The sequence below is a fragment of the Drosophila navojoa genome, chromosome 4 (genome assembly GCF_054131105.1).
Source record: "Drosophila navojoa isolate 15081-1374.11 chromosome 4, UAZ_NAV_1.0, whole genome shotgun sequence".
NCBI classification, from domain to species: domain Eukaryota; kingdom Metazoa; phylum Arthropoda; class Insecta; order Diptera; family Drosophilidae; genus Drosophila; species Drosophila navojoa.
This window is the reverse complement of record NC_142892.1, coordinates 9,691,154-9,713,380: the sequence shown is the minus strand read 5'-3', so window position 1 is coordinate 9,713,380 and position 22,227 is coordinate 9,691,154. Positions and strand designations below refer to the sequence as shown.

The 22,227-nt window shown below is 39.3% G+C and overlaps 2 protein-coding genes across 3 annotated transcripts in view; both read right to left on the bottom strand.

The window, feature by feature from the left end:
* Positions 1-14,495, bottom strand: part of bru3 (CUGBP Elav-like family member bruno 3) — a 160,667-nt gene extending 146,172 nt beyond the window's left edge. The window contains 2 exon segments of the mRNA XM_089259248.1: positions 11,583-12,079; positions 13,885-14,495. Of these exon segments, the coding sequence (XP_089115374.1) occupies positions 11,583-11,642 (60 nt within the window). The 5' untranslated portion in view covers positions 11,643-12,079; positions 13,885-14,495.
* Positions 1-22,227, bottom strand: part of LOC149091385 (uncharacterized) — a 218,933-nt gene that overhangs the window by 6,157 nt on the left and 190,549 nt on the right. The window lies entirely within an intron of this gene.

The following is a 22,227-nucleotide window of genomic DNA, read 5'->3' as shown; positions in this document are numbered from 1 at the left end:
TTTGCGCGCTTGCGTATGTCATAATAAAAAGCGAGTGCTGAAAACTTTTAACAAAACGACAAAATAAATTCCAGTCACAATCCCAATCGACTCGTCGACTCGCAGCTCTGCTCAGCTTCGATCGATATATATTTAGCTAAAAGGATGTCCGCCCAGAGTCCTGGCTACGTTTTGAGGTCGTCGCGTTCGCGTTCGCGTCACATCTAAGGCATAACTCAAAGTTTACTCAAGTTACGACAAGACACAAAACTTTGTACTTTACATCATTAAAAAGTTTCATTTCTTTCTTTTGTTCTGTGCGCCGGCGTTTTCGCCTTGCTTTCCTTTTTCTTTGCCTTTATCGTTTACTTTGCGTTTTATTTTCTCTCCCTCTCTCTCACTGGCTTTTTTATGCTTTCACTCAACTTTCAATCCAAGTACATCCATAGACTGGGTTAAGCACTGACTGCGACTTCAGCTTAGCAATTGACAGTTGGCCATCAATCCGTGGCTCCCGAGGCGAGGGGCGTATGGCGAGGGGCGTGGGACGCCTCTGCGTCGAGCGTTGCTTAATTTGTGCATTTTGTAGCAATTAGAAGCAAAGTCTGCCAAAGATATCTGCCACAACTTTTTCACAATAGATTCAACGGCTTATATAATTCTAAAAGGAAAAACATCCGAGAGTTCAGGTGGCTCTTTGATCATTTGCTATGCATTTCTTAAGGCTGCTCCTGGAATTTATCTCCAGTTATTGAAGGGATTTTAATGAACCTCGGCGTACTTTGTTTAAATTTTGAGTGGAGATAGAGCTGAATTGTAGTTTATTATATTGGATTATATTAACATTTGCAGTCAGTTAGGAAATTAATGTTGTTTATTTTTTCTCCTTTATAGGAAAATACACAATTTAATTTGTATATTTTCTTCTCTTTTAGGAAAATATACAAATTCATTTGTATATAGTTTTTATACACAATCGATTGTATATTTATAAAAATCAATTTATATAGTCAGCTCTAATGTCTCTATCTTCAATTTTATACACCCAGAAATAGTTTTGCCTGTTTACCTTTACTTTTGTAAACACATAATGAAAGAACTATAAAAATGCTACAGCTTTAAATTCTCTGTACAGCAGCAATAGTAGATGAGATAGAGAGATAACTAATTCCCTTTTTTACAATGAATAAATTAAAATTAGTTATCTCTGTTGGTACGAGCATTCCATGGCATTTATATTTTTAATATCGTCCATCCCATTCATATATGTCTTATTTATATATATCATTTAACAATCAGCTCCAATGGATGCAATCCCTAAATCCATAGCATCTCATCCCATGAACCTTCTGCCAATACAAATTCAACAATTTTCCACTCGCCCAAGTTGAATTCTCGCATAAATTTAAGAAAATATCCGGTGCTCCCACAACCAGAAAGGTAACAAAAGGAAGTGTAAGAAGAAGAGCAGCTTTACTATATCGTAGCATACTTTTAGGTGGCGCTGTCATCGTGTTAAAATCGTGTAATAAACGTGCGCATAATAGAAAAATCCCAGCAAAACTCTGCTGAGGGTTGAGTCTCACACACACACACACACACAAACAGATAGAGCCACAACTACAACAAGAAGAAGAAGAAGAAGAAGAGCAGTAGCCGGCACAAATAAATAGTAGAAATGCTCCAGTTGCTCAGCGCCTCGTTCTGGTTGGTTATCCAGCCGGCGCCGGCTGCTTGTCCTCCCGACGCGCCCTCCCCACACACCCAGGACCCACCGCTGCACTCAGCGGCTGCTGCTGGTGGTGGTGGTGGTGGTGGTAGTGGCCTGCAATGCCCATGCGCATGGAAAATAGTTACACAAACTTGCAAAAAAAAATGGGAGAAAAAAAAAGAGAAAGAGGAGCCGAAGCGAAGGCTTATACAAAATACAAACAAAAAGAAAAAAACGAAAAGGGTTGGAGGAAGCAAAATAAAATGTAGGAGCTGCAAGCCGATTGTCGGCGGACGACAACGAGAGTGAGGGAGAACGAAGGCGCGCCAGGCGGTTGGCGTCTAAGCAGTGGAGCAGTGGAGCAGTGGCGAAGTGTGGTAGGAGGAGCCACTGAATGAATTGTGCATTGTCCAGTTGCAGCTGTGAGCTGGGATTTGCATGCAACTGCCACATGTGACGCGTCGTGTGGCAAAGTGCTGCTGCCCCTGTCCCGGCTCCTGCTCCTGCTCCTGCTCCTGCTTCTGCTCCTGCTGTCAGTTATTAAGCGAAATAGTTGCTTTTTTTTATTACACGCACGCAAGGCTGAGCACAAGTCGGCGTATTAGTGACGATTTAGCGGTAGCTCTTGTGGATATATATGGCGAGGGGCGGGTTGGGGAGGGCGCTGGTAGGTGTAGCTCATAGATTGCAAAGGGCGACAGTGCGTGTGCGTGTAGCGTTAAATTAAAGCAGTTGATGCCCTTTTTTCTGTAGTTGCACTGTGCGAGCTAAACACAATGAGAAGCGCAGAGAAGGGCTGGCAAATTGAATAAGTGGGCAACAAAAATGGGAGCTGCGTGTGTGCAGCGAATTGCGTTGGCTGCAAAATGGGGTTTTAAAGCACAAATGGAAGAGGTTAAAGCTATAGCGGTTAAATGAAATATATGAAATTTACAACATCAAAAAGATATGATATAATAAAATATATAGAATAAGATATATGTATAAATATATGATATATCAGATATATAAATTGTAATATACTAAAGATAAGCAAGATATCTAGAGATGTCACAGATAATTCAGAAACATATATGTATATATACATAGAATCTATAGTTTAAAAGATATATCAGATAGATATATAGAGTTTATAATATGTATAATATATACATACATACATGATATATAAGCCATACAAAACATATTTAATATATGAAATACAATATATGTATATAACATATTTCGTATACATATGTTCATATATCGATTAACGATTTAACCCCATAAAAATATATCGAATATAAAGCCAAGTTTTAAACCAGCTCTCTTTTATCTCTGGTGCTTCAATATCTGCGCCCTAATTCCCTCCGATCTAAGCAACATAAAGTGCAGCTGCCACGCCCACTAGCGCCTCATGAAATCTGAACGAAAAATGTATAAAATAAAATACAATAAAATAAGATAAGAGAAGCAAAGCTGAAATAACTCTGAAATATTGCTAAGCTACTGCGTATGCGGCGAGTCCAACTAGCTGCCACCACATGCCACATGCCACTAGCGAATGCACCACCACCACCACCTCCGCCACTGCTGCAAGAACTTCAGCTACATTAGACGCCGCCACTTCAATGCGCATTCGAGTTGCTTTTTTTTTTGAGTATTGCATTTTTTTTTTTTTTCTATTTTTGGTGCAAAAATACAAAGCACGAAACGGTTGCTGCCCCTCACCGCCCCCGCACTAGATGCCTTTCAGCATATGCTTTCTATTTTCAATAGACGTCGTCGTCAGTTGCCAGTTGTTGTTGTTGTTGTTGTTGCTGTTGTTGTTGTTATGTTGCTGTTGCTCGCCGACAAACAATAAAAATGATGCGTTGTATTGCGCGCTGCTGCTGCTGCTGTCCACACAGCACGCCCCCTGACCAACAGCCGCCTCCAGGCAGCAGCCATGTGCTGTGGCACGGCCAGCAGGCAAGCAATGCGGCAGGCTGGCAGTTCGCATATGCTGCAGCTTGCAACATTCGCCGTGTCGTTGGCCCCGGCCGCCCAAATCGCCCATTGATATTGATGAAAACGACGTCCAGTTACAGTTCGTTGGCTTTTGCTGCATTTTTCAAGGGAAAAACTACCAAAGAGCAGCAGCTGCCGACTGTTGGGAAAATGGGAAAACTATTGGGGGAATGAGTGAGAGCGAGAGCGAGAGCAAGAGAGTAAGGAGAATTTGCCAACTGAAAGACTGATTGGGTGGCGTTTCTGGGTGGCTTTTGCGATATGCAAATGTCATACATTTTGTCAAAGCATAAAGATGATGTTGGAGGAGTGTATAAAAAATACATGATGCATGTATCTAGCAGTTGCACATGCACCATGCACCATGCACATGCAGATGCAGATACATTTCGACACTGACACAGAAATGCATATGCATCATTTATGCGCTGGAAATTATATAGCCAAGGCATAAGGATTTGCCCAGATTTACTTTAAACTCGAATAGAAAATGGGAATATACCAAAGGAATACCAAATTGATAGAAATCAAAAGATATCAATCAAATATGTGTGTGTGAGAGAGAGAGAGAGAGAGAGAGTGAGAGAGCTTTAGAAAAGGTTTGCTATGTCTGAAGAGTATTATTATAAAAACCTCCTTAACAATACTTCAACACTTCCTTAATTTGAGTTAATAGAACTTGATGTTCGAAACAAGCTAACGACAGTATCAACAGGCCAACCGCCAAATGGAACCTCGAAAGTTGTTCAAGTAGAACACTTCACTACCTAATAAGTCTCAATTAAATGTACATAAAATATAACACCTTATAGCATTTGCATGTGAGTGTACGAAACGCACCCCATGCCAAGCAAACTAACATAAATACAAAGCAAAAAAAATAACAACTATAAGCGAACCACCCTAATGGAAAACAATTTTCAAGCACTATGCGAGCCTCTTTAGCAGCAACAACAACAAGGCTGTGACACGCAAGCCTTTAAAAAGGTAATGCCAAAAGCAACAACAGCAGCAGCAACAACAACTGCTTTCGTCAAGTGCAAGAGCAACAACAATACAAATATTGGCGCCACTCACAAAGCAGCTGTGCTCGTTATGCTGGCAGGTAGAGCGCGAGGGCGAGTGCGAGTGCGAGTGTGAGAGCGAGAGCGAGAGGGTTAGAGCAAGCGTGCCCAAGTGTGAGTGAGATGTGTATTTACTGTCTGTCAGTCTGACAATGTCAACGGTATTTGCCTTCGTTTGTTTTGACGCGTTTTCTCAGTTTTTGCATATCTCTTCTGCCCCTCTCATGCTCGCCCGCTCTCACTCACTATTCAGCTGCATTTCAATTAAATGCTTTTGGCTTGCCTTTGCCTCACACTCAACCAATATGTACGCAGCGCGCTCTCTCTCTTTCTCTACCTCACACGCTCCCACTCCCACTCGCTTTGCATGCGTGCGTTTCGAGTGCTTTTGCTGTTGCTTTCTGCCTGCTTCCTGTCGTAAATAAAATGAATTTTGCTTTTGGCAACCCCAGCAACAGCCTCAACCTCAAACATCGAGAACTTCCCACACTCACACACACACACACACACACTCAGACGCAGTCACACGCATTACATTGGCAACCTTAATGAATACGACATTATTTTTTATGAGCTGTCAAACACTATTTTCCATACACTTCGTCGTGTGTTGCTCTTGCTGTTGTTGTTGTTGTTGTTGCTGTCCTGCTCTTGTCCTCGTCTCTGCTCAAAGCAGTTCGAGTTTCCTTTTACCATTTTATTTATCGCCCCTGTGCGTACGTGTATGTGTGTGTGTTTGTGCCCTGGTTATTGTTATTATTTATATTATTTTTGATAAATGTTTTTGGGAAATTTGTATTTTATTGGTTGTTTATCGACAATTAGCGGTTTGTTTGGCTTCTCCCAAAACGAAAACACAAAAAGAAATAAGAGAAAAATTGGCCTTGCATGTAAATGTAAATATTTCTTTTTCTGGTTATTCGGTAACATAATTTAGTTGATTTATTAGCCAGTTGGCCAAGGACCTGGGCAATCAATTATGAAAATAGCAACTAATAAATTGAGTGTAAGATATTTACTGATGGTTCGATTGGAAGTGTCTGGAATACGAATTCATGTGCATTTCCACTTGTATTGAGCGCCCTCTGTTGCTCATTCCTTCAACTGCTTGCTCAACCAATCAGGCGCCTGACTGCTCCAAGCTACGCTTCAACGACATTACCCTCTCGCTCACTCTCACTCACAATAACGAATGATCGTAAGCTGCTACCTGCGTCCATTAGAGATGGGCCGCCTGAGACGTGAGTCGAAAATGCATATGCAGGCACGAATATTGCTTTAAAAATAGGTTTTATATATGCAAAATATGCAGTATTTGAATAAGAAATTTAATAATCTAATTATTTCTTTTATTGAACTGCCCTGGCAACAATCCAATCAAATGCTATTCGATCTAAAAAATGCATAGGCCGGCTACGTGTACTCGGTAAACTATTTAATATACAAATTTGCAGCTAGCATTTCGCCGTGCCACATAAATAAACGCCGATTTATTGTTTAGAAGAAAGCACGAAACAAAGAAAAATGTATAAACCAAAAAAAGAAAAATCCACTTCATGCGGTTTTGCACTTTGGCAGAGCCATAAAAATTATGCTAGGCAAAAATTAAGTATATGGAACAACGTTGCAGTGTGAAAATATACAAAGTGAGAGAGAACGAGAGAGTGAGAGAGAGAGAGAGAGGTAGAGGGTGTGTGTGTGTTCCGGATGGAGCATCTGGAAAATCTGTGCACATGACGCACGCAGCTGCTGGTCAGAAAAAAAAAGAGAAGAAAATTGTGCGCTTTTTGTTTACATTTGTGCAGCTATTTTTGAAGCGCTGTGGCAATAAACAAAACCAAGCAAAACAATAGAAAGCGAGCAAATGCCCAAAAGGTCATAAAAGTATACCAAGTATACAGGAATATGCATATATATATACATATATAGCAGATATGTATTACATATAGACGTTCCGTTGCCTAATGAGCTGTGCAGATCGAAACTCAATCGAAATCGTAATCGAAATCGATCGATAGCCGAATGGAAGACCCACAATTAAGGCAGGCAGCCATAGATAAAACTAGAGAGAGCGAGTGGGAGAGGGAGAGCCGGTTTGGGGCTGGGGCACGACACGGTCGAGGGTGTGCGTTAATCACGCAAGTAATTTTAATGCCGCTCAGCTCGGTGAGCGATAAGAAGGCGACAGCTCGATAGAGGGTGAGTTTTTCCTGGCTGAAAGCACACAAAGCATAATCAACGCTAAACATGCCCAGCAAAACAAAGAGCAACGTGTGCCGCCGCTGCAGCAGGGGCGGGGGGCTGGCAGCGCTGCCACCGGGGGGTGGTAGTTTTTTCGACCAACCAACCAAAAAAAAAAAAAAAAAAATTGTTGGGCCTGTTAACAAAGCTATAAAAATGTCACCTCGCACAACGAGCGAGTCGCGTGGCCAACAATTTAATACAAAAGCAGAAGAAGAAGAGGAAGAAACTGTAATATTTCAGTACTATCATATATATATAGGAATGCTTTGGCTGGCTGAGCGGAATATGAAACTATATATGGTGCGAATGACCAGCAGATATATGTATGAGTGGAGCTCCCCAATTATATATTGATTGAGCGCATCAAAGTTTCGTTTTAATAAGGAATTATTTGGGTTTTTCCAATAAGTCGAGGTGATTTCATATCTTTCACTTAATCTATTATATTAATAATAATATAATATTTTTTAATAATATCTTTTCCATATCATCTCCATCTATCTCATCTCTGTTCTCTATATATCTCGTTTACAGCATTTATCATTCTCAAATCACGTTTCTATTCTCTTTCAATCACATATATATCTTCATCTCATATATTATATATGTATATCCCATCTGCATTCAATTTCCCATATACATTCCATATACCATATTCCAAATTCCCTATCTGCCTATCCACATATTCATCTCTATTCCACATTAATTTCGTATTCCGAATTTCATCTCTATCAACTCGAAATATTTGTTATAATTCCCTCACATTCCTCTAGGCGCATTCCAGGTGATTCGCTGTGGCATTCGAAAGTCCTGAGGCCTCTCAGCAATTATGCACACACAATTTAGCGCAACCTTTCGTAATTGCAACACTCCAAGGACTCGCCTTTCACAGGACTTCAATCTCGCCCCACCTCTCCTCCGCTCCGCTCCTCTGCTCGGCTCGGCTCGTAAGGCGCTCACTAATCGTCCAGGACTTCATTGTCTGCGCTCTACCCTGGGCATAATTTGCCTGTTGACATACCTGGCTGTCCCACCTGAGGCGCGTCAACAGCTACTGTCACAGGCGCACGGACAGTGGGACGTGTGTGCAGGGCTGCCGCCGCGCTATTAAATTACATGCCTAGCAAATTGCTTGGGAAAACAAAACGACAGGCAAAAACGCCTCGGCATATGCAACAATAATAATAACGGGTTTGCGGTCGTTGTTATGCCTCGACTTCTGGCTCTGGTTCTGGCTCCGGCTCCGGCTCTGGCTTTGCATATTATTAGCGCTTTCCCCCACCGGCAGCCGGTGGCATAAATATTGAAAAGCGCCAACGCCTTTTGTTGGCTGGGTAATTGCCCAACTCTGCGCAATAGCCGAGCTAATAAACATAAATATTGTGGCAGGAGTTTAAGTGGAAAAGGAAGCACCGGCTATAGAATTAAAAAGTACAACTTTCTTTTGCCAGCTGCAATTTATGAGAATGTAGTAGAAGGGCGCACAGTACAAGACAATAGCAAAGTAAAAGCAATGGAAATCTAGTTTCAACTTTCAACTGGATTACATAAATCGAGCGGAAATAATGTGAGAATGCGAAATCGATAGAGAGAAGAGACAATAGAGACTATGAAAACGATATATGAGCATTATATAGCTTAGACATATCCATTTTTTATAAGGGTGTATTCCAATAGTTCAAATTCCGTTCACATTTGCTATAATTTCAGTTGTTTAACCAAAACTCCCATGAAATCTATTGAAACTTAAATGGACTCGACTTCTTATCAGTCGAACAATAAATTCTCTTTTTTTTTTTTTGGTAAGCTTTCGCCTTTAAGTATGCCTGGCTTGCATTGTCCTTATGACACAAGCTTAACAATTGCATGCGAGTCAACAAAGAAAAGTTGCTCTTAAACGAAAATCAAACTTTAAAAGCAGTTCGCAAAGCAAAAACTTCGCTTCCTCCCATCTCTAGCTATCAGTCGAACGCCGCGTCTGTCTCGCTCGCACTCGTGTGTGTGATGTGAGGCGGAGCTGTGTGAGTCATGCGAATGCAATGGGCAAAGAGAAAACTGTGTCAACGACTCTGCTCCACTTAAGCATTTAACGAGCAACTTAGCGCGCACGTAATAGCAGCAACAACACCAACAACAACAGCAACAACAACAACAAGTAGTAGCAGTAGCAGATACGACAATGACAGCTGAATAAAAAGGATGCGAAAAATGTGAAAAAATTCAAAACAAGTGGCACAAAAATATTGAACAACAATACAAGTACAAGCGAAACGGAAAGAGAGCCAGCGGGCAACAGGAATAGCGGATAGCAACAACAACAGCAACAGCAACAGCACGAACAAGAAGAACAAGAATGAAGGACAACAACATAACCCAATAAGCAAACCAAGTGGAGAGAACGCATGTGTCATCATTAGAATAAGCAAACGCAATGGAACATTGAACATCCCCATGGCAGGGATAAAAGTAAAACAGACAGACACATAGACAGACAGACAGCTGGAGAGAGAGTGAGTGAGTGAGGGAGAGAGAGAGAGGACACGTAGCGTAGAGCGAGCGAGAGAGTGGCGCACGCACAAAGCACAACAAAGAATAACTGCGACGCCGGCAGCGTAGTCGCCGCACGCACGTCGCACGCATTCGCTTTATGCCGCCGCCCGCCGACCGCCGCGCCCTCTCGACAAAGCAGGAGTCGCAGAAGAAGCAGCAGCAGCAGCAGCCACCCACACAAGCAACCACCATAAAAGTGAAAGACACAATGAAATTTACGCAATAGTCGCTGAGACCGGGAACTAAAGAGACTGTGTAATAAAATCAAGAAGAGGGTGACAAGCAGACAACAATAACAGTAACAACAACTCACACGCACGCACACACGCACACACACTCACACAGCCAGCTGCCAGAGAATAGCGAAAATAGAAGAAATGTTCGTAAATCCGATTAGAATTTAAGTTTCTAAATTTTGCATCAACTTTAAGAAAGTCTTTATAGAGCAAAAAGTAGACAGCGAGAATGGAGAGTAGGCGAAGATAAAAAAGCGAATAAAACGGGATCTACAGATAAGCAACGCCATATGCTAGAGCTTAAAGCAATGAAGAGAGAGCGCAAATAAATCAAGAGAAACCTTAAAAGTAGGCAAATTTCGTATGTGTAATGTGGACAAGGAAGCAAATGGGCAAATTACACTCGATACTAAAAGTTTGTAGACAAACTAGATGAGCAATAGTTTAACAGCTGATTTATGGATATGGAATTTACAGATATATGATATTTTCAACAAATTATGTATATAAATATATGAACATAAATATAGATAAGTATATGACAGTAATATTCAGATATTTCCGGAATAAATGGAATGCAAAGTTGGTTAAAAAAATATATATATAAATTACTCATTTAAATCATTCTTCCATCTTTTTTTCACATAACTGCTTAATAATTAAAAAATAATTAGAATTGTTTTAAGTTCAGGTAATATATTAAAGAGTAAGTAAAACATATTAAAAAAATTTATTTTTCATATTTTTAGACGGAAAAATAAGTAAAATAATAAAAAATAAGATAAAAAATAAAATAAAATATGTTTACAATTAATAAAGTTTTTCATATCCATTTTGGATATCTTTTAAACTTTAGTATTATTAAAAATTTAAGCAGTTTTTTTCAAAGTCAAATAAAATTCTAAAAAAAAAAATATATATTAAATATATTTCAAATATAATTCGTATTATTATTATGATACAGCTAACAGAAAATGTTTTTCTTCTATTCTCCACGCCCAACTTTAAGCTCTTTTCATTAAAGAGAATATTCGCTTGCTTCCCTCAAATTAAAGTCGCTTCGCAGACAAAGCTGTAGCATACTTTTGCGTGCCACTTTCGCGGCGAATCGCAAGGACAAAGTAAGTCAATGCACTTGCTGGCGAGCGACAATTATAACGGTAACAAACAAGGGGCACAGCTGTTGCCGCTTGCAAACAAAAAAAGGAACTGAGAATCGCGTGGGCAAGCTTTACAGAGATTCACACACACACACACACTCCTACACACATACGCACGTACAAATGCAGACAAGTCAGATTGACCTACACACATACAGAGCGAACAAACACTGCGAGACTGGCGAGGCGCTGATTTTTGGCATTTCGCCTCGCCTCGCCTCGCCCTGCCTCGCCCTGCCTCGCCGCACTGCACAAAGTCCCGAATGATTAATTGTCAAAATATGTTGGGCAAAGCCAAAAGTGAGGCGAAGAGAGCAGCAAAAAGGCGACACCCAAACAACATAATAAAAAGTGTGTGTGTGTGTGTGTGTGCGTGTGTGTGCAAATGAATTTCGTTCTCTTTTATATTGTTTTTGTAATTTTTTGCTGTTGCCCTTTGCACACACACACACACGCATACACATGTATTTATATGTATTTGTATTAAGTTGTCATTACGTGACTACAGACACAAGATTTATTATCATTTGCGTGCATGTGTGCGTGTATGAGTGTATGCCTCCCCCTCGCTCCCGCTCCCGCTCATTCTCTGTGTCACTTTGCTATTGGAAATATACACACACTGCTGTGCTTTATAGCGGATACTCACAGTAACTTGTTGAGCAAACTCAACCTTCGGCTGGCCGACCAATTCAATAATATGAACCATATGGAACGATTTGCACTGGAACGTTGCGAGAAAAATTTTCAATTTTTATTATCGTTGTTAATTGATTTCTTTTTTGCTTTCTGTTTGGCTCAGTTCTGTGTTTATTGTTTTTCTTCTTGCTGCTTATTAAATATATGTGTATGTATATATTTAAATATATATATATATTTCAGTTGTATTTATTTTTGTTTGCTAATTTTTCAACACTTTTTTTGATTTCGTTTCTTTTTTTTTTTGTTGTTGTTTGCACTTGAGTTGTTTTTTATGCGTTTTCTCTTTTTTTTTCTCTCTTATTTATTGTACATATATATAAGGTTTTTGTTGTTGTCGTTGTTGTTGTTGTTGTTGTGCGTGTGTATGTAAATTTATCTTATCTGTGTTTTCCAGTATTTAAACACACACGCTTATGTTGTTTCTGTTGTTGTTTTTTGTTTTTTCTAAAAATGAATATGATTATTATTATTGTTAAACATTTATTTCGTTCTTCTTCTTTACTGTCTCTAATGCCTAATCGAGTACAGTTAATCAGCGATTTCTTTAATGTGCTTTGATTTATTTTCGCTTTGATGATACGAGAATGAAAACCGAATTTTATTGCTTGGAAACTTTGGATATATGGGATATCTAATGGATTTCTAAGAGATGTGCCTATTAAGCTCTACAGGAATTTAAATTTGATTTTAATAAAATTGCACCTGTGAAACTTTGCCACTAACATCATTAAATATGATGTACCATATATATATTTCCTATATGATAATATATAATATATTAATATCTTTCTGGAATAACGAGTTGGAAATAATTTTCAGCTATTTTTATTATTTAATATTATTTATTTTTCTTTAATTTAAAGCATTTACTCAGAAGGTTCTTTTTGGGTTCTAACACAAAATTGGTTATATATATTAAAGAAATACTTTTAGATATAGGAAATCGCTTGAAAGAACTGGCAGCATAAGTAGAAACTATTTAAAAATATTTTCTTTAAAATGGTTTGTACCAAAATACCAGTTCAAGCCCGTATTAAATTTAGTAAAAATGTAGACAAACATTTCTCTCAATCTGTTTTTATCTATAAAAATATCCAAGCACAAAATTTGGCTAAAAACTAACCAAGTAAATAATTCAAAGCACTCTTCCTATGCTAAATTCTCATCCTAATAACTTCAAATATAATACAATCATAAGGAATATATATTATACGCGTTTAAGTTTTAAAAACCTTGGAAATTACAAATCTAAAAATACTTGTCTTCCTTTTTAAAGCCAAGACAAGCTTGGATAAATAAAAAAAATGAATTAAGAATATATTTGAAGATATTAAAAACTTTAATTATAAGTTTCAGAATAAAAGGACTTTTCCTTATTCTTACAGCTTAAAGAAAATCGCTTTAAAGCTAACTTTTCGCCTTCAAAATAAAACCAAAATTTGAATTCACACTTTGCACTAATTTTCCAAGAAATATTTTCAAGCACACACAATTTATAAACAAAATTTACAATTTTAATAATTGGTCCATGGAAAAAAGAGAATTGTTTTCCGAAAATGGGAGCAAAAAGAAAATTAAATAAAATTCATTAGGAGAGAGAAAGAGAGAAATATTTTGCCCAAAAAAGTCAGGAAAAGCGAAAAATTGCATATATGATATCTATATAAATATGAACAAAGATTTCTTAAACTATTATATTTGCATACATATGATTTATATTTATATAGATACTGATATATAGACAGATTTTCCAGGAAATGGAAATGAAATTTTGGAATGTTTAAGATATTTCAGATCAAATGCAAATTTCAATTTCTGAACTCTGATATTCAATTTCCACATTGATTTTAAATTTTCTAGTTCCAATTAGAAAAAAAAGAAAAACTTCTTTAACACTTTTCCACACACTTTTCCATTTTTATGTGAAACAATTTTCCAATGTTTGTTTACATAGGAAAATTGAGGAAAAAAAAAGCAGGCAATTCAAATTCAAAAAGAAGAAGAAGAGTAAAAAATAGAACGGAGAGAAAATTCAAGTGATTTTTTCTCTCCTTTGTTTACAATTTGTTTTCCAATTATTTTTGGTTTGTTTATCAAATTTTTTGGTTTATTTTGGGCTCGAATGAAAGAAAAATGTTCAAACACGATTCGAAAGGTAGTTGAAAGTATTTGAAAATACTCTGGGAAATCTGTGTAAAGGTAAATTTGAAGCAAAGGAATTTCTATTTTCGAAAAGTTACGTTTCTTACTTAATTTTTTGTTTCTCTTTTTGTTTTGTTTAACAATAATAAAGTTTAGTTATATTTGGTTTGTGATTTGATAAACTCTTCTTTGCTTTTGTATTTTGTTGGCTTGTAAAGTTGTTTTGTTTTGGTTGGCTGGCGAATTTGATTTGATTATTAAATTGGTTTGATATATAATTTTTGCTTTATTTTTATTTATATTTTTGGAAATATTTAAGCGAATTTAATTATATATATAATATGTGTGTGTATATTTATATTTTTGTGTGTGGGGTTTTTTTTTTTTTAATATTATTTAATTATTTAGATTAGTATTATTTCTTAGTGTTGAATATTTTTGTATTTATTTTGAACAAATGTCACACGACAGACAGTCGACGAGAATCATACGAAATATTCCGACTTAACTACACAAAACTCAATTTCATACTGAATACTGAAAAAGGACGGCGCTTGCCAAATGCGAGAAGTGTGGATAAAAGACGAGCCAACGGCTAACAACGGCTCGCACGAGCCGAGCGGCCGAACGAACGTCTGACGCGAACGAACTTACAACAAATACGAACGAACGTACGTACGTACGAAACTCACGACCAATTCGAACCAGCGAACGCAACAGCCGGCAACGAACGAGTAACGGTAAACAAAATACACGTTGCCCTTGTGTGTGGGTGGGCTGTTCGGCTCGTAAGGCGAACGAACGGTGCGAACCGAACGCAACGCGTTGGCCATTGGCGAGAGCATCGAACATGTGTGTGCGCTTGTGTCTGGTTCGAAGTCGAACCAAAACAAGCAATAAGCCAAGCGCCAAACGAAGGGCACACGAAGTCACGTATGCTCTACGAATCAAATAAGTTTCTGATAAGAGATAAATCCTATACTATATAGATAATTCCAAGTAAAATAGTGCATAGGCATTATTTAAATTAATGCAATAAATATATCAGCTATACAAAAATACAATATCCAGATTAAACATATCTCTCAATGGCTATTTTTAAATATACATGTAACAAATAACTAACTAAATTCTTATTAGAATCTCGTCAATACTCTTCCACATTTGAACATCCAATTAGATATTATTCTAATACCAATCGTACAATCTATAGAGCATTAACAAAAACACAACCGAAGAGCAGTGAAACGGTAAAATGACGAGACGAATAGCGGCACATTGCACATGGGCTGGCCAAACGAAAAACGGCGGGCGGCTGGAAAATACAACACAAGAGGCCTAAGGGAAAATCTACTACAACACGATGACGAGTGCACGACGAGTGGCGGCCAGTCCGCCTGTAGTCGTAGCCGAAGCACGCGCATCTTACGCTCTGCCGCGCGCTCTCTCCACTCTTCAAAATACCCGACGTTGGCTCCGCCAGCCACCGACATGGGTGCGAGCGAGCCGGCTATAGTTTAGTTTCGCCTTAGCTATGTAAGGTGTTTTGTATAGTTGAGCGTAGTGTATCTGAGTGGGAGAGCGCGAGAGCGAACGCGTGGCTGCCATGTGCCGGGCTTACTGGCTGGCTGGCTGGCTGGCTGGATGGCTGCCTGCCAGGCCACCGAGAGAGACAGAGCGCGCAAGAGAACGAGAGAGTGAGTCAACAGCGGGTGGGGGTGTTATTATGAAGCCTGCAAATATTGCGCGAGCGAGCGGGCTGCAAGAAAATAGCAAACATGTGCGCTATGCCTGATTTTGCGCTTGCCTTTGTTTTGCTTTTGCATTTGCCGTTGTGTTGTGACTGGAAAATGCCTTCGAATTTGCATCTCGACCAGCAGACAAAATGTTTATTAAGCACATGACTCAAATTGTGCGATTAACCTACGCACGAATAACAAAAAGTAGAGTAAAGCAGCAATACAGACAAACATGCTGTTATTTTTGCTTTATTTGCACACACACACACAGACACAGACACATAGAGATGTACACGCGGCTGGAAGGTTGCGCCAATAAGAGCGCCTAAGAGAGCGCTAAGAGAGCGCTCGAAGAGTAACTGAAGGGGCAAGCCACAATATTGTAACACAGCTTATCAACACGACGATAATAATGATGACGATGATGACGATGATGATGATGATGACGAAGACAGGAAGAAATTAATATGCGAAACGCAACAATTTTGCCAACTACAAAAACAACAACAACTGCAGGCGGCGGCACACAAAAAGTGCGTCGCTTACAGCCGGTAAAAAAACTAAAATAGAATGTGAAGAGTGCAAAAGGCAAAAAATAACTGTAACAAAATAAGATGATGAACAGCAGCCGTGTGAATCGCCATTGAACAATTGGGGCGCGGTTAGAGTAGCTTTGCTTTTGCTTTTTGATTTCTTACTGTGCGCATAAGTGGAAGAGAGATGGAGATATTGAGAGTGATTTCGGTTAATTGTATTTGCAATTCACTTGCTTCACTGTTCGTGAATGAACTGTTATTTCCTTGACCGCCTGCTGGCTAAGCCCCCGCATAATATGCTCCATCCATCAGTTTAGCCATTCATTGGAGGCTTCACGTTAACTGTAACCTAACAACCTGCCACATCAGCAATCAATGTCTGCTCAGCTGCCCAGACGCCCCAGTCGCCCGCTATGATTACCGTTGCCCGTTGCGTAGATGCGTGCGTGTGTGTGTTTGCGAGTGTGTGTGCGAGTGTATTTGTGTGTCACTAGGATACGCAAAAAGCATCACGCGCCACAATCGCATCAGCGACGGCAGCGACGTCAGCAGCAGCAACTAGACCCACAATTCCAGTTCACGTTTTTGAGACTCTTCGCTATCGCCTCATCCCAATCTCTGTCTCCGTCTCCGTCTCCTGCCATTCGCTTCAGCGCGCGTTGCCTTGGAGTTTTTCAATTTGATATGCTCGACCGATTTTCGCTCATTTAAAGCGCGCGCCATTCCACAAAATGCGTTGCCAACTGTGTTTTTGTTATTGTTTATATATTCTATGTGTGTGTGTGTGTGTGTGTGTGTGTGTGCGTTTTGTGAGTGTTTTTGCCCGCTGCGCTTGTCGTCGCCAATTTATCGCATTTTTACTTTGATTTTGCGTTAATTTTTCGGACAGCTCGAGTGGGAGCAGTTTTGTCCCCTGACCTCCCATAGCAGCTCCACTCCTCCATCTCCCTCTCCCTCTACCTCTCTCATTCTATGTCTCTTTCGCTCGCTGTCCTAGCTTGTTGTGTGCTTAATGCTAAATGCCGTGTTGTTGTTTTTGTTTTCTTCTGTTCTTTTTTGTCTTTGTTGCTTTCACTGTTCTCTATTGTTGTGCGTGGAAATATGGCAGGGCAGTCAAGTGTTAAGACGAATCAGCTCTGTCAAGATGAAACGCATGATAGGGTATCAATTGAAGAGATACATATTGCTCAAGACGGAACGAAGCTGGCAGATGGATAGACTACAGATAGAAGATAGACGGATAGACGGATAGAGAATTGCTCATTAGAAATCAATTCAAATGAAGCGGCTCTGAATCGGTTCTAAAACGGTTCTGAAACGGTTCTGAAGCGGTTATTAATGATAGGAAGACAAATTTTGGCTTGAGATGGGCAGAAACTGATGGATTTCCAAAGAAAGGAATAGCATACTCCAAGTTCTTCACTCCCAGAGTATAACCCCACACATAAACCCAATTTGCAGCGCAAAACCGAAACGGTTAAGCATCGTTTTCCTTTCATTATGCGAATATATGACTCAATAAACTGCGCGCGAGGCCTTTAAAACTCCTCAAGTCTATAACAAAATATATCATTTGCCTACGCATTATCTAAAGACCAATTTCATTTTTATAATGCACAGAGAGTGAGTGAGAGGGAGCTACACCTACACAGCTACATGCATGGCCATATATGTGCTATATATTTGCTTATATAATCGCATCTACAAGTCGTTAGACCGGGACGGGGCACTCAAGGCAGAAGCTTTTATGCATTGCTGACTGCGAGTGCGAGTAATAGGCGATGCCTTAATTCACAATAGCCTCCCACAACAGCCAGCCACCCCAGCCCCCAGCATCGCTGAGATATGTTCGATATTTATGCGAGAATCAGGCGATAAATCTAAATTATATGGAAAGTGCTAAAGCCAGAAACTACTGACACCGAAATGAACTGTAAACGCGTTTGGGTCAGGCCATTGTTATGATGATTATGCCTGCAGGCCGATAGGCCGATAGGCCGATTGCCCAAATATGGCCTACTTAAGTGGACAGCTAATTAAAATCCAAATGAACTCACTTTTATAACTGTATACATACATATATAAATATATATTGAGTGGGGCACAAATGAAACTGTTGATGCTCTTTGATTATCATATAATTAGCCAACAAAAAATAAGTAGAAGTAGGAGTAGAAGAAGAAGAAAGTTTTGCTACATTTGTCATCATCCATCAAAGATGATGAGAGCGAGAGAGAGGGAGAGCGAACTAACGTGCGACAAATCATAGCATACTTTTTGACATTGTCATAAGTTTAACCCACACACAGATACCAAATATCATTCACACACACACACATACACAGGCATACATATATATTTATATATGTATACAATTTCTACAACTCTAACGCTTGGCTGTCATACATGTCGCAAATTTCATTAGAATTGCTGTGTCGTCAAGTTTTCGTACCGCTGTCAGCCCGAAGGGCCCATCAGCAGCAGCAGCAGCAGCAGCAGCAGCGGCGGCGACAGCGACGTTGGCAGCGGCAGCGGCAGCATCAACTCTCTTGTGGTCGAAAATTAATGAAAATTTCATAAACTGACGGCCTAACAGACCAGGAACTAGAGTTGAAATGCCTATGCTACACATATACACACACACACACACATGCATACATATATGGATATACATACATATGTATATATCTGCTCTGTGGGCTGCCATCATAACTTAATTAACAGCCACAAGCCAAGGCGGCTTTCAATGCTTTGATAACAAGCACACACACACACACACACACACACACACACACACATACACACACTTGGCACACCCACACATATATGCATACTTAATTCGTACATCTTCTCTGATAAAGTTATAAATAGTATTTCATATATCATATTTCGCATGAAAAACTATGAACCGTTGCCATATAGCATACAGCATATAGCGCATAGCATATGTTAAGCCCAGCGACAAGCGACCCTTTAACCCTTATTTGCCTCTGGTTTCTATTTTTTTTTTTTTTTTGGTTTGTTTGGGTAGTTTTTACCCTTCAGCTGCTGCCCGAACACGTTCTCATCATAATATTTCACTTGAAGGTCCTGCCCAGACAACCTACGCCCAAACACTTAACTGCCTCTCACTCACTCTTTTTCTCCCTTTCTCTCTCCCTCTCTCTCTCTCTCTCTCTCGCTCTCTGTGTTGATAAATTGGTGACAGCGTATAAATTAAGAAATTGTACACTAATTGCGTAAAAAACTTGCTGCTGCATACTTTCGGTCGGTTGCCACTTGAAAGGCGCTCGGGGCGGGTGAGGCGGCGGCTGGTGGCGGGGGGCGTGGCAAAGAGTGCGTGAAAGTGTTGCCGCATTGTGTAAAAGTTTTATTTATCGATTTTGTCATTGTTGTTGGCCCACAGCAGCGGCTTCAATTCCAATTTGATGCTGAGCAATTTTTAAAGCATACATTTTGGCGTTTTGGCTTCTTCTTCTGCTTCGTCTTCTTCTTCTTCGTCTTTGGCTGTTGCTGTTGCTGTTGCTTTTGAAGTTTGCACAACACAAAAACCGCAAAATCTAATTAACGTGGCGCCAGCGCTTGGCTTTGCCCTTTGCCCACAGGCTGCCTAGAGCAGAGAGAGAGAGAGAGCGTGCGAGCGAGAGTGGGACAAAAGATAGGGGTTACTTGGCTTCTGTTGCTGGCGTTTAAGAAGCTGCCCGCTTTGCTTCATTTTCTTCCTCTTGCGATTGCAGGTGGCAAAGCCAAAAGAACCCAAAAGAAACCGAAAGTGCTCAAGTGGGCGGCTTGCGGCAGCGGGGCGTGGCATAGTGCAACTGCCAAAGCCAGTTAAGCAGCAAACAGTCAAAGGCCGGCCAAAGCAGCTGTAGCCAGAGGCAGAACTCATCCAGAGTTGAGCTATTGAAGTTTAGTTAATGAAAAGAGGAAAATTTCTATTTTAAATATTTAATTATCAATGCTTAACTATTGAAATAATTAATCTTGGGAATGTTAATATTTAGAGATTGAAGCAAGTCTAAATATTAATATAAATTATCTGTTCTATTAAATATATTTAAGAGGTAACTCATTTGGATCTTGATGCCCTTTGTATGTTTATTTGTTGTTTATTATTATAATTCCAGTTCTTAAATTGTAGATAATTCGATATGATATTTTACCTATACTTGAGCACAATCAAAAATGCCTTCATAGTCTTCATTAATTTAATATTAAATCAGTTTCTATTTAAGCTTCAACATCTCTTTTCCCTTCACTCCACTCTCAATCTCTGCACTCACACTGAGAGCTAGACACAATTTCAGTTGCTCTTCCAACTTGTTTTACATATTTCCCGGTCCGCCACCTCGCCTCCCTGTCCACGCCCCCTCAGCAGCAGTCGGTCGGTGTCATCATAATCATTTTGTCATTAATATGTCTGACTGGCCACGGGGCGAAGTTTAGCCGATTTTTGCTCATGTGAGGCGCGCGCGCTTTGCGGTTTGCTTTTTGTTGTGTTCTGCGCTGCTGCGGCGCTGCTGCTGCGCTGCTGCCGCTCGAAGCCAATCCATTGAATTATATGGATTTTTGCCTGAATAATATATATGTGAATATATTGTATGTATGTATGTGTGTGCATATTCATTTGTATGTATTTTGTTGCCACCCTAGCCCAACATTTCCGCATTTTTATTTGTCTTTAGCTGCTCACTCTATTTATGTGTGTGTGTGTGTTTTGTTTTGCTTTTCACACACACACAGTCACACTCGTGTGTGTGTGTGCCCCTTCAGAAAAATTTTGTTGTTGCTGTTGCTTCTTTTCAGTTTTGCGCTCTGCGCTGTGATTGACGTTCGTTGCCTTGGCTACATCAGCCGAAAGGCTCCCCTTAAGACTGCCCAAGCTCCTCTTTTTGTTGTTGTTGTTGTTTGTTGGGGCACCTACACTGGCACAAATCATCTGGGCGGCACCCAACAACAACACTGAATGCCAGCCCAAACATCCAAACATTTCACATTTCACATTTTGCCTCTTTTGCCGTCTGCTTTATGTGCGTCACAAATACAAAGTAAATCTCTGTGTGTATGTGTGTATAGGGATTCCACACACACACACACGCACACACACACATACAGTGAGATCCTATAGTCCATATATATATAAATATATATGTATATTATATGTACGTAAGTACTCTAGGCCCTTTTATATAAGTACGTGCCCTCGTCTCTCAATCTGTGTGTGTGCCTGTGTGTGTGTGTGTGTGTGTCTGTGCTGCTATCTCTCCATGCATTTTGACATACTTATGTCGTTTCATGTTTTCGCTGATTTTGCACAAAAAGTTTGTGCCACGTTTTTCCATTTTTCGGCTCGCATTGAAAATAATTCTCTTTTAGGCTGCCCTGCCCCCCTCCGTCCCTGCCAATCTCATCATATGCCATCGCCTTTGCCCCTCTTTCTATCGTGCTCTTCTTTTTCAACCACAACAACAACAGCAACAACAGCAACAGCAGCAAAAGGCTTTGAGGCGACGCTCTTAATGCGCCTGGAACAATACGGCGGCGCCTGCCTGGAAAGTGCGCATGTGTTGTAGTTAAGCTTGTAGGCAATTCGCCGCGATTTAAGGCGAATTCAACGCTGGGGTAAGCGCAATGCGAAATGTTTGCGGCTGGAAGGAAGTTGATGAATTGCGCGTGTTCATTAATAAAAATTTAAAGAAAATAGCAAAATATTGAAAAAAAAAAACTAAAAATAAATAAATTAAATACAGTTCTAGAAATATTTTATTTATTTTTTTTTTTATATATAGTGCATTACCATTATTTTTAATTCTAAGTGTAAGTTATTAATTTAGGCACCTTTAAAAATTGCACTAATTATTTAAAAAATGTGAGATAATAATGCTTGAAACTATTTATTAAGTGTAGTAATTTTAAGCATATATTTAACAAATTTATAGACTTCATAAAATTTATTTTTAAACTGGTTAATAATAAAGAGAATTATATTTAAATATTGAATTATTTGTGTTTTGCTTCGCCATATTATTTATTTTTCTAAATATTTGTAATTTAAGAAAATAATATTATTTTAAAGTTTATTTAATTTTTTTTTAATTTGTAGATTTAAAGCCATTTATTTCTATGCAAAATAATATATTTAATAAAATAGAGTTTTTGTTTATTTTTTTGTTTA